Source organism: Malaclemys terrapin, chromosome 1 (assembly GCF_027887155.1).
Source record: "Malaclemys terrapin pileata isolate rMalTer1 chromosome 1, rMalTer1.hap1, whole genome shotgun sequence".
NCBI lineage: Eukaryota > Metazoa > Chordata > Testudines > Emydidae > Malaclemys > Malaclemys terrapin.
Window position 1 is genome coordinate 119534430 of NC_071505.1, and position 14091 is coordinate 119548520.

The 14091-nt window shown below is 41.8% G+C and overlaps 1 protein-coding gene across 1 annotated transcript in view; it reads left to right on the forward strand.

The window, feature by feature from the left end:
- The window catches only part of ST8SIA1 (ST8 alpha-N-acetyl-neuraminide alpha-2,8-sialyltransferase 1), a 157589-nt gene that overhangs the window by 46501 nt on the left and 96997 nt on the right, over window positions 1-14091 (forward strand). Inside the window, exon 2 of the mRNA XM_054036806.1 lies at window positions 262-406. Coding sequence (XP_053892781.1) covers window positions 262-406 — 145 coding nt within the window. The remainder of the gene's footprint in view (window positions 1-261; window positions 407-14091) is intronic.

A 14091-nucleotide genomic window follows, 5' to 3' on the forward strand; every position in this document is an offset into this window, starting at 1 on the left:
TAGTCCTCCTCTGAGCAGCAGGTTGGACTAGATGATCTCCTGAGGTCCCTTCCAACCCTGATATTCTATGAAATTTATCATACCAATGTTCAGAGTAGAAATCTCCTATTATTTGGCTCTTTATTAGTGGAAGAGGCTTGACTTAACAGCATCTACATAGTCTCAGCTTGGTGGAGATTCAAGTAAAGATGGGAAGTGTCACTATGAGACTTCCATAACTGAGCCCTAATTAATACATTTCTTCCTTTCTCTCTTTATTAGGAAACAGCTGGAAGACTGTTGTGACCCCGGTCAGCTCTTTGCTATGACAAAACAGAACTCTCCGCTGGGAAAGAACCTCTGGTTTGATGGGGAATTTTTACATTCTGTCACTATTGACAATGCAACTTACTCCCTTTTCCCACAGGTCAGTAACTGTCTTGTTCTTTTCATTTTACCCCTCTATTTCTTCTCCAGACAATAAAACTGTACATGTTAAATCAGGCTGGCTAAAAGGCTAGTTGTAAGGAGTAATCTGTAACTTCACTTCTTCATGATAAATGTTTTCTTGTAATCCTTTTTTTTAGCCAGAGGCACTGCAAACTTCTCCCCCGCCCCCAATTGCATATACAGCAGGAAGACTAGTCATAGTTTCAAGTATCGGGGAGAGCTATAGTTTGAATTCCTCCCATGGCCACTTCTCAGTATTGCTCACCCCAAAAGTTTACAAATCATGAGGGTGATCATGAGATTAACATAAAAATTATGATATTTTAAAAAATAAATGTTTTGGATCCTTTTATTTGCCTATTGGGTTTTGAGCCCTCAGGGAACCCTCAGGTTTTATTGTCAACCGTTTCTATTTAACCATGAGGGCTAGGAACTTACATTAAATAAATAAAGGCTTAAATTCTCACATTTCCAGATGCTGGAGCTTTAAATAAAACCTCAAATATGTCAAGACTAGTGATAAAATCATGGGAGTTGCAACACTACAAAACATACAGTGAAGAATCTTAAAGTTTTCCTTGCTTATACATCATGCAGAGATTTGCCAATACTTTTGGCTTAAGCCTTTTGTTCCCCCCATCCTCCAAAAGGACCGCTTCTGGCCTATAATATTTAGACCCAGATTCACAGCTGATGTTAACAGGAGAAGTTCCGTTAAAGTCACTGGAATTTCACCCATTTACATTATTGATGAGTTTAGTCCATAGCATTTAAATTAAAAGACCCCAAAATATATATGATGGGCTAGATTCTGATCTCAGTTACATGGGTCTAAATCTGGAGTAACACCTCAATTCTTCCAAATTCTGATGTTACTTTAGATTGTCATCAGTTTGACTGAGTATAGCAGATGGTCCACGACGTAGTTATAAAAAAAGATATTCTGGCTATTTATTTTCAAGGGCTCAATCCTGGATTCCCTAAGAAAGCAAAATTGTCATTCAGGTCTTAAGGACAGCAAGATTGGGCCCTAAACAACTAGCCAACTATCACCAGAGGCTATTATTAAAGACAATTGGAGCACAGTTTCCAGAAGAGGATAGTGGAGCATATGGACACACACAACCCAACAATAAATAAATGAGCCATAAAAACCAGGCATTTGCACTTTCAAATTGGGTATTTGTGCACCTACCTAACTGCTTACAAGCACATACATGGGATTTGCAAGTTTAATAGGGTTACATATATTGTGTTTTGCAGCTGCAACTTAGATTTCTGCATTTCAAAATTTGGCAACTGATTTGTATTCTCTTATGAAAAATGTATATTGATAAATTGAGTTCCAGTGTAAATGAAACCCCAGAGATCTTTCTTTCCACTTAAGTAATATTCATAGTGAAGTGCCAAAGTGTCCCGTGGTCAAATATTTTTTTTAATTGATCTCATTTTGATATGGTGAAAAATGATGGAGGAATTTACTAAACTGCTGAGTAAAATTTTCTGTTCTAAATGGTACAAAAGGGATTAACAACCCCTTTGGATCAATTAGAGTGATACATTTGGAGCTAGGGCTGTATGAACTTTCTGAGCTAAGCACGATCCAGCAGGACAACTAAATGTGCTTAATTTTATGTATGTGAGTAATCCCAATGAAGTCACTAAGACTGAAACACATGTGTAAGTACTTTCCTGGGTCGAGGCCTGTGTTGTTTGTGAGTTGAACCCTGTGATTTCATTTGCGAAAGGCTGGCCATCAACCAGTGCCTCCAAATTATCTTAGATGTTAGCTTGACAACTCAGATCTCCAAAGGAACACCCTACTCCATTTCTCCCAGAAAACCTCTTTCCCTCCAGTTGCTCCTGATCCTATGACCTCCTGTGTGTAATTACTTTCTTCACTGGGATCCTTTTGGGGCCACCTCCTCATTTCTGTTGGAGGTAGGGCACCCTCAGTGAATGAGGCCTTCAACCTCAGGACTTGCTGAAGAATTCTGCAAATACGTATTGAATTCTGGTTCCCTTTCTGATCCTACAGAGTCAAAGAGCCAAATTGTGTGTCACTTACCATAGTTAGTAACACCTTGCTCCACAAATAGTTCCTCTGAAGTTAATGGGACTTCTTGTGGAATAAGGAGCTATTCGTCCTGAGTAAAGTTGATCCACAGTATCAGAATCTGGCCTTAACACACTAATGGTCACACCACAAAGCTTCTCTGTTGTGCCAGTTTTGTTTGTTTTTGTTTTGTTTTTGTTTTCTGGTGGAGAGGGATGGATTGATAGAATGGGGTGAGGAGAGAGTTTTGGTTAGGGGGTATCACAAAGGTAATTCATTTTGGGACTTTGGCCTCATCATACTGTCTATGGTTTTGTTATTGATTAGGGTGAACAGATGTCCCGATTTTATAGGGACAGTCCTGATTTTTGGGTCTTTTTCTTATATAGGCTCCTATTACCCCCCACCCCCGTCTCGATTTTTCACACTTGCTGTCTGGTCACCCTATTATTGATAAAATTTGTATTTGTAACCAGAATGGATGCATGTATTTGAAATAGGATGAAGTTAGTAAATATAATAAGAAATGGTTAGTTTTCCCCATAAAGACTTACAGTGAAATCTTGACTGTATAGAAATCAATGGCAAAACTTCCATTGATTTAAGGGGGCCAGGATTTCACCCTCAATGCCGACTTCTACTTACCGGTTATTCACTTCTTGGCAACTCTCTTTTCTGGGACTCTACTGTTAAATTACAAAATACAAAGCACAGCCCATCATTTAATTTGAAAATCAGGCTCCTTCGATTGATTTTGTTGTTGTTGTTAGTTTGTTGTTTATTAAGATTTATTTTATTTTTGTCTGGAAAATATGTTGGGGGGAAAAAAAGAAAAATACTTATTGAATTCTGAATGCCCATAGAATTTGTAACATTGATCTAAGGTTGTTACATATTTTACTGGATTAATAAACAAATTGTATTTTTTAGAGAGACAGTTTATTATATTGACTTCTGTCATTCTTTGGTGCAGAGATATTGTAAATTGCTATGGATTCAAATTAAGACATCAATACGTTCCTGGATATGTCAGTTTGATTTTTAGAGATTCTCTTCAAGGCACCGATATATTCCTGGATAGGTCAGCTTGGTTTTAGACATACTCGCTTCTGTCAGTAATGGTGCAAGCAGCTTGAATGTGAACTATTTTGCACTGTTAAGCCTTCTAAGCTGTGCTGAATCTTCACAGCTTTCTTCATTTAAAAAAATGCTAATTTTGTAGCAATCACAACCACTCTTTTTTTTTAACATTTTAAAAAACATAGCCATATTGATTTTAAACATATATCTACCAGTGCTGGGCAGAGAGAGGCAATTCCCTTTTGGGGAAGATTAAGATATTTTCAGATTTGGTTCCATTACGATTCAGAATGAAAACCTAAAATTTCAAATTTCTCTGTCAAAGGGAATGGAGCCTTGCCAATGGGGCAGTCTGCCCAGTTGACAGCCCTGGAACCATGGTCCCAAGAAGCCCTTGGAGCTTGGGTTGCCAAGGGTCTGTGAGTTTGGGAACTGGGCCTCCCAGCTCCCCAGAGCTGGCTACATGAGCTGCTGAGGAGCTGGGAGTCTGGAAGCCCAAGTTACTGAGGATACAGGCAGGTGAGCCAATAGGAAACTAGGCTGATGGAAACCCTGGCAGGCAGAGATCCATTGGACCCCTCCTTGGTTCTTTTGGAATTCTGCTGAAATCAAATCATCTCCACGCGACATTTTTATGAATCAGCAATTTCCAGCAAAAAATATTTCATTGGAATTTTTCTGACCAAATTTGATATCTGCCTATCAAGTCAATAGATGATTAATATGTATAGTCTCACTCAGTAAGCATACCATAAAGGGAAAGGAGGAAGAAAAACTAAAGGAAAACATAGAGGAACAAAACTCACAACTCTGGCAACATCTGTAACTTGGTTTGCTATCCCTGTGCATTTTGCCACAGAAGAATTTCATAAACCTTTATCAGATGAAACCCCACTAATCTTAAAAGCCTAGGAAGGTTTATTTATAGTGAATTCATAAATAAAGTATTTCTCTAGCTTCATATTTCAGGCAAAACCTTGGACTAAATACTTCAAAACCCTACTTTGAAGAATGACATCCATTACGAAAATTGCTTGCCAGTTGCTAGTGAGCTAAAGATGAATATTCCTTTCAGAAGTGTTCAGAAGCTTAAAAACCACTTTATAAAATATGGTTAATACTCTGAAATGCTCAGTGGATATAGCAGGAATGTAAAGGACCACAGCTATGTTGATATAATCTTAGAAATATTTCCTCCAGGATGAATAAAAACACTCCATCACCATCCGTCTGCTGTGCTAAGCCATTCCGGGCTTGCAAAAGACTTCACTCCTCAAATCATGACCCAGTCATTGGTTTGCAGTAAGAACTAACTCACAGCCCCAATTAGGGAACTTGCCATACTTGATGCAATAGAATAAACTGACTTTTAGTGATTAAATGTACACAGACATAATATATAATATACATACACACACAAAATAAAATGCATAAAAATTAAGCAGTAATGGATACTGATATAAATGTAATTTAAATGCTCTCAGGCCATTGATATAAAGATTATTGTATTACCTAACTTGGTAGAATGTTTGCTTTTCTGTAAAAACAACAAGGAGTCTGGTGGCACCTTAAAGACTAACAGATTTATTTGGGCATAAGCTTTCGTGAGTAAAAACCTCACTTCTTCGGATGCATCCGAAGAAGTGAGGTTTTTACTCACGAAAGCTTATGCCCAAATAAATCTGTTAGTCTTTAAGGTGCCACCAGACTCCTTGTTGTTTTTGTAGATACAGACTAACACGACTACCCCCTGATGCTTTTCTGTAATACCTGTAGACAAACTCATCCCTAGAGCTGGTCGAAAATTTTCCAGTGACCGTTTCTGAAAATGTTGGCCTAATCTTCTTTTTTCACTATTGGCCAAGTCTGTGGCCTAAAAAGTGGGGTTGGGCTTCTGTGATGATGATGATGGCAGGAATGGGCAGGAGTCAGACCCACATAGAACAAGCAGTTGCAGAGCTGATCTTCTGAGGCTACCACGCTCCAGCCCATTAGCTGAAGTGGCCCTCTGTGTGTTTGTTCTGGGCAGGACACAGGACCACAGCAGGTCCTATGGTCACTCTCCTGATCCACCACCATTTGCCTTCCTCTTATGCACAGAGGCACACTCCCTGTACTCTGGATTGCTGCCAAGGTGCCCTCTGAGGAATAGAAAGTAAAAATATTAAGTTTTAAGCAATCCACGGACTGTTGAGTGAAAAACTGACTGGCAAGCAGACTCCTTGCTCCAGAGCTGATCACAGAGTATACCGATGATACTAAGACAGTGCATGCTGGAACAGCTTAGTTAAGTGGGATCCCTGCAGTGCAAAGGGAGAGGATGCAGCATTTAAAATGTAGTTTTCTTTCTGTGATGTAGCTGCTGATCTTTGCACATCCAGTGGTATGTTCTATTATGGTTGGTCCAGGGTTCTTTTAAAGATTTCAGTTCACCTTCAAAGAAATTAATTCATACTGTTTGCCTGAACTTTAATGTGAAGACACCGGAGTTATCAGAGACACAATAGGTAAACACATACTATCAGTGAGGATGGATGTTACATAACTTGATCAGGTCACACCAGTGCATTTTCTGGAGGGTACAGCTGTAGTTCTCTTCTGTAGTGGGTTTCCATCACAGAAGATATCTAACCCGTTTCTTTGAAAAAGTTAATAGATAATGGCGACCCAAGAGACACTGGGATTTTCAAAAAGCCTTTGATAAAGTCCCATGTGGTGACAGGGTAAGGGATGAAACTCTTGTCATGGATGGAAAGCAGGTTATAAAAATTATAGGAAACAGAGCAGTGGAGAAGTTAATGGTGGGGTTTTGGCACTGGGGTCTGTTTTCTTTAATATATCTGATACCTTGGAGAAGGTAGTTAAGAGAAAGCTGTTGAAATTTGGTACTGATGCAAAGTTATTTCAGTTAGTAATATCTGCAGAGGATTGTGAGGTAATTCCAGGTGGACCTAAATACATTTGGAGAATGGGGAACATGATGATAACTGAACTTCAACTTGAATAAATTCAAGGTCAAACACACTGGCAAAAAATTGTCTAGACAGTTGGAATACTGACAGGCTCTGCACTTTTGAGTTCTTCTTAGGAAACATTAACTGCAAGAGTGTGAGGAAGAGTATAAACCCTGCATGCAGCTTGCCATAACAGGGGTTAAATCAGAGGGAAACAGGAATATTCCAGCAGATAAGACTTGTCTCTCAGAAGAAAGGGGTTCTCCTTAGGGGCAGGACACTTTCAGTAAGAGCCAGGGCCTAATTCAGCACAAATCAAAGGAACCCACAGAACTTGGGACAAGAAAATGCTTGTTAGATTCTGCAGGGACTGAGGAACCCTCTGTTAGGGATGAAGCTGTATGTAGTAAGGGGTAGCTGGCATTTCCTGCCCTTTATTGTTTGACTGGACTAAAAGGAGACTGGCAATATATTTTTTACTCTCTGACAGGAGTTTTTTGAAAGATTAAGCAAACTTGGTTCAGCTCAAGAAAATAGCTGAGATATAACTCAAAACTCTGAGGGACAAAAGTGAATTAGAAGTAGTCTGCTTTGAGGCCAGTGACTGAAAAAAGCCCACTTTTACAGATATTTGCAGAAAGAGAATTTTAAACTCCCCCAAACAAGTTTTCACACCATAAATATGATGCTCAGAATGTCTGTTCAATCAGGGTACAAAAACTTACCATGCAACTTCTATGTCCAATCAAAACACATGCTTGAGTTTTGAATATTGACTGTTGTGAATAATCTACAGGCCAAGAAATATTTGCTAGAGATGTCCAGTGAATACTTTCAAAACACAGATGGATTTGAGAAAAGTTGTTGCTGGCTAATTAGCCAATAGGAAAAAGGTAACATTTAACAAATGATTCATCCAACTTTACACCAAGTGAAGTTAAAGGTCTGTACATTTTGAACAAATAAAAGGTAACACTTTTTAAATAATGCAGTGTATGGGAAACCTCTGGAATTCTCTGCCCCAGATGGCTACCAAGAAATATATTGTGGCTGGATATGTAATAGCACTGAATAAGTTTTTGAGCTCTAATAATTGTAGCGTGGATTGATCTAAGTTACGTAACTTCAGCTACGTGAATAACATAGCTGAAGTTGACGTACTTAGATCGACTTACCGTGGTGTCTTCACCATGGTGAGTCGACTGCTGCCGCTCCCCCATTGACTCTGCTTGCGCCTCTCATGGTGCTGCAGTACAGGAGTCGATGGGAGAGTGCTCGGGGGTCGATTTATCGCATCTAGACTAGACACGATAAATTGATCCCCGCTGGATCGATCACTACCCGCCGATCCGGCGGATAGTGAAGACATACCCATATAGTTAGGGGTTCTCCTTACTACCCTTATCTTTCATCTACATATAGAAGTCTGGTGACTTTTTAGAGCTGCATTTAATGAATATTAGTTAGTATTGCCCCCAAACTTTTTCTGTGCTTTGTTGATATTTCTCTTCTCATCAGACTGTTATAAAGATGGGTTATCCAGTGATGGTCCACATTTTCTTTTGTCCTGGAGTGGAGATATATCTATATACTTGAAAGGAGAATCTTTTAAAAGATTTATAATTAGAAACATGAGAACATATTTTGTTTATTAAGACAAGAGAGGATGTATCTGTATCTTATCCAGAAATGATACTAGTCTTAGACTGAGACATAAATAACCCATAAAGATCAGACACTCCAAATTCCCACTTATAGAGCCTGAATCTTCTCTTGTTTAACACTGGATAAAGGCTTGTCTACTTGGGAGGGCTTTTGTGAACAAACTGTTGCAGAATAACTATTCTGAAATAATTGCGTCCACACAACCAGAGGTCACCTACTTCCTTCAGAACATGTGCATACATGTGGCACTGACTTTTTTCAAAATAAGCTCAGCATTTTGGGCAGGTGTCCCCTGGTGCTTTGTCCCACTGATGGGCTATTATGCATTCTGGGACATTTCTCCTGCACACTGTGGGATACTTGCCGGAAGCCACTGGAATTCCGAGACTTGGTATACTTACCGATTCCCATGATTTTTCTCGTGGTATCCATGATTCATCTCTCTTTTGCGAGCTGGTGCCATTTTCAAACTGCTGTCAGCCAACATGGAGAGGACACTTCTGCATGCCATGATTTTGGGGATCGCTAATACACAGAGGCTGCTGCACATGGATTTGAGATCATGTTACTTGGGTGGCTTTGCACTTGGAGGCCAACTGTCACACTGCTGAGCCAAATTGGCTAAAGGAGGAAGAGAAGGAGGGTAAAGTTGAGCATCTATTTGTGGTTGATCTTTTCCCGGAACAGCTTCATGTGGTGCAGTACCATTTCTGGAATCGGAAAACTAGCGGTGACTATTGGATAGTGTTGTGATCCTGGGATGGCCAGCAGTGGCAGCAGAATTTCAGGATGACAAAGGGCATTTTATTAGAGATTTGTGTGGAACTCACCCCAGATCTGCAGCTGCATCACACCAATATGACAGCTCCCCTCCGCATGGAGAAATGTGTGGCCATTGCCATCTGATAGGTCACCAGTCCTGACTGCTGCTGGTCAGAAGCTAACCGGTTTGGTAGATTGACTGTTGAGGCTATTGTCATGGATGTGTGCACTGCTCTAAAGAAGGTGATGTGACACGGGTCATAAAGCTTGGCAATGCACAGGAGATTACTGACAGCTTTGCATGAGTAGGGTTTCCAAATTGTATTGGGGTCACTGATTGACCCATGTGCCTGTTCTCTGCCCTCCACATCAAACCTCAGCATTCATAAACAGAAAGTTGCTCCATGTGCTTCCATGGTGCTCCAAAGCCTGCTCGATCACCATGGCAGATTCATTAATATTAATGTGTGGTGGTCTGGAAAGGTTCTTGATGTTAGGATCTTTCAAAACTCATGTCTGTTTTCTCTAATGAAAATGGAACCTTTGCTCCCAAGATCACAATGGACATTAATTATGAAGCCTTTTACAGAACGGTTGGCTAGGAGAAAGGCTTTTATGTAGGGAAGTAATCCTGGCTTTCCAAAGACATCTCTCCATTCTCAGAGTCCTGGTCAGACTTGCGGTCCATGATCTCATTGGTGTCTATGGCACTGTCACACCCGTGCAGCCGCTCAAATGTTGGCTGAAGGATTAAAGTCACATTCTGTGGCAGAAAAATGGTTCATATAACCGGTCATTCATAAGATCGTTGTTGTTCATAAAGTTGGGGTTCATAAAGCAGAAAACTCTCAAAGCCAGGCTACAACAGGGGTGAGAGTGGGAGTATTGGTTGATCAAAACCCTTATATGTGTTGTCTTGATTAGGCTTGTAAAAACCTAGTCAGATGAGCTGCTTTGTCATAGTGTATTTGTTTGCTCCTGTTCCTCTGGCAATTATCTGCAACAATGCAAATGATAAATTTGGTTTAACTCAGTTAATGCAAATACATAAATAGGTATTGATCTTTCCAAATGCAATAGAGGTGGCGGAGATTTGTGTGGGAGCAGGGAGGGAGGAGAGGGGAAAGAGGGGATTAGGCTGAAAAGTGTCAGCGTGGCCAAAAGGCAAAGAATAATAACTTTAATCCTATGCCCATAACACCATGTTCTTTTGTGTGTAACGCAGATTTGAAAAGCAATTATGGAGAGTGACTTGTGTTGATTGTTTTCTTTCCTATGTAACAGAAGTGTCCTCCCACCAGCCATAAATGTTTGGTGTTTCTGCAATGTTGGTGCATTTTCTAGACAGCTCATGTTGCTCTCAGCACTCTAAATACTGGAGATCAGTCCCATCCCTGTTACCAGTCCGTGCTAAAACCTAAATAGCCTTGAGTTTCTAATAACTAATCCCCTGAGCCACCCATTCCCTTGAATGCTGCTGTGAGTACCAGTGTTTTGGAATGTGCTTTAAGATTCTCCCCTGCACCCTTTAGAGGCCCTGTTTTGGTAGGTGCAAAGTTTCCTTTCCTTTTACTTCATGAGTGATGGAGGATGTCTGGTATGTGAAGTCCTGGAGGTGGTCAGGCAGCTCAGCTTTCAGGTTGTGAGGGGTACTGATCAATTATGAGACAGTAAGAAATATGGGGCATTGTGATCAGCTCCTTCATGCTAGATTTTTTGTGGCAGAGGGCACACTCTGCTATAGTTAAGGTTGAGCAGTACTTTCTCAGTCGTCTCAAATCTGCAAGCTTATTAGAATGGTCTTAAAATTTGCTATGATGCAGGGAAGGTGGGATAGGGTTAATGGCCCAAATTTGGGGTCATTTCCTCAAGTGCTCACTGAGATGAAAGCCTCCTCCTCCCCCCCAAAAAACCTCCTAGCACTTTACAAAATCAACCTGTTCTTATAACCTTTTTTTTTTTTCCCCTCACAATTGAGGTTAAAATTCTGGCGTGAATCATCCCCAACGGATCTTGCTTGCTTGACATTTATCTCAGCTGCTGCATTGCATCTACTGCCCTTTGAGGGAGGAAATACTGAAAAAGTTGATAGAGGTAGAGTTTAGCTTTCTGAAATGGAATGTGCCAAAACTCATGCACTAAAGAGCTTGAAATGTGAATGTTCAGCCATATGAGGTCCAAAGGCTTTCAGGCAGCCCATTGTCACAGTGACTGGTTGGCTCAAGGGGGTGTGCTGTGATCACTGAACCTGAGCCCCAACTATGTACTGTGAATTCAAACCCTACCATTGACTGAATTCTGTGAGTGATCAATGGACTTATGACAATCTCCCTTTGTCAAGGGGCCGGGGTTCATACTTTTGGTCAATATGCCCTGAGTAGTACAGCTAAGACAGAAGGGCCACTGTTTTCAACATGGTTTGGGAAGTAGCTTCCAGTAGCACGGCTAATTTAGAAGGCTGTATGAGTATTTCAAGCTATGCTACGGCTCTGAATACTGCAATGCTGTGCGTGGTGTCTTAGCAGTGGGCAAACAAACTTGATGGTGAGGAATTTCCCAAACCAAAGTTTCCAAAGCAAATATGGGAACAGAGCAAACACTGACTCGTCAAAGTGAAACAGTGCTGCACTTTGTCGAGATGGGGAAGACTCTGTGGAAGCCCATTTGATGTCACAGTCATGGAGTAGCTCCGTGTGGTGCCCTCTAGAGACTGAACTCCAGTCATACTCGTTGACCATGCGTTCAAATCTTGTACTGCAGGGAAGTGCTCAGACATGTGGAGATCAGCTTATGCCCCAAAAGTGTGCCATTGTCAAGAATAATGCAGCTTCCCTCTCCTCCTTAAACATACATCCATTCATGATGTAGCATTCCCACCACAGGTGCTGACTTTTGTTTTTGCCTATGGGTGCTCCTCTCTGCTCCCCCCCTGCCATGAAAGTGGTGGAAGGAAGATGCCAAGCAGGGGTGGGGCCTCAGGGCAGAGCAGGGACAGGGCCATGGTCCGGGCACCCCCTTATTTTTTTGTAGGTGCTTGAACCCCAGAGCACCCAAGGAGCCTATGGTTCCCACCTAAAACAAACAACCCCCACACATTCTATTTCACACAGGAGTGAGGTGGTGTAGGATGTGGGAGACAGGCACAGAGGAGTTAGGCATTGTGTGTGGACCATAGGTAGGGTAGGTCTTTCAGGGCCACACTATGTTACAAATGTGACAAAGACTTTGTGTGCTTTATTCTAGCTGAGTTTGTAGACTCCAAAATGGTTGTGAAGGTTTCTTTTGGCTATGGAGGTGTTAGTGAGGGTGTAACAGGGCGCACGCCATGCCCCTCCAGTCCAGCCCTTCTCCCCCTCTTCTCAGAGACACTTCAGGCTGGTACAAAACCTGTGGTCTTTATTTGTGATCAAGTCCCCACCACCAGTTTCCAACTATATACAGGCTTTTTACCACAGCTTGGCCTACCACAGGCCTGGCCAGCAAGAGACTAGGAGACTCCCACCTTCCTCTGAGCCTGACCTTCCCCTCCTGGTCTCCACCCCGCCTCCTGCACTCATTTCCTCCCAGCCTTATAGCTCCTGCTAACGAGGCTGGCATCAGGCTATATACCAGCCCCAATCCAATCCCCCTGATAGGGGCTGGAGTGGCAGGAGTTGATTAAGGCCTCTCTAGCAGCACCCTGCCACAGAGGGAATTATGGACACAGTTCATCTGCAAGATTACGTAGTGGTTCTTGAAATTGCCTGCATGTCTTTTTGCATAGGGACGGTATGAGGTCTGCTATAAGAAGGTTGGATCTGCTGCACTATGACTCAAGGATGTGACTGATGTAATCCAGCATGATTGATTCAGGGTTACTATAGCAGGCATTGCTCTGGTCTGATGTAGGGAAGGGCCATGTGGCAGTGGCTTTCACCAGCCAAACTACTCCCATGAGGTGCACTTATGTATCCAAATGGCCTTCTGTACTGACAGAAATGCTGTGAAACACAGTGACAGGAAATGACTTCTTCAGTGTCACAGGATTCATTCTCAGACTTGTAGTCTGTCTGTCTTTGTGGGAGGGGACATTAGAGTCTTCTCTGTCCTGCTGGTGGTGTCTGTCAAGATCTGGAGCTGCTTTTTATTTCTTGGGGGTTTGTCTTGTGGCCGATGGATTCTTCTTAAAGGAGTCTCCAGGATGTGTATACACCCAGGGCCGGCTCTAGGTTTTTTGCTGCTGGGAGCACAACTGCCGAAACAAAAACAAACAAACAATAAAACCCTCTGAGAGCGCAACTGCTGAAGCAAAAACAAAACAAACAAAAAAAAAACACCAAAAAAGGTGGCCGGAGTGCAGCCCCTGAAATTGTGCCTAGAGCTGGCCTTGTATACACCTGGGAGTTTCCTTTGGACATTTACAAGAAAAAACGTGAATCTGAGAGTTCTAATGGTTGCAGTGTGAGGAGTGACATGTGTCCTTTGCTTTTATAGCTTCTGAAAGAGGACACTGGGCATGTCACAGGTTGGATACTCACCCTAGTTAGCTAGCCAGAGGCATAGTCTACAACCAGTTTTACATTAATCGAAGGGAGAGTGCTAGTGAGAAAAGCAGGCATAACGAGAGGAGAAAAGATGAGGGACATGGGTCAGCAGCAATGCAGTCTTTGGCATCTCTTACAGCAAAAGGGCAGGTGGTGTTTTTCCATACAATCAAGAGAGATCACAATGTATAGAGTTCTGAAGGAGAGAGTATTTTATCTGTAACCAATTTTTTTGGTAATAGAAACGTATAAGTGCTGATCCAACACAGGTCTCAGGCTGCAGTGTGTTTGGCCAACCTCTGCTTGGTGTAGTTTTATATTTACTTCCTGTAAAGCCACATGGTGCCATGTTCGTACACTCAGAGACACTTTTCTACACTGCTCCAAAGGGCTGATGAGCCATACAAGAGCGAAAGAGGGGGGCTTATATCTGGATTAAAGTAAAAAATTCTATGGGGTAATATGTGTGAGACAGTTAGCGTGGGGGAAAGCTGCAGCTACCTTGTTGGTAATGCTGTGCTGGGGCAATTATTGTGTTTGCTGTAGTGGTTTGTGGAGAGGACTATTGTCAGAAGGAATCCCACAGTCTGGAAGTATTCAAAAACCAGCTTTTTCCAGGAGA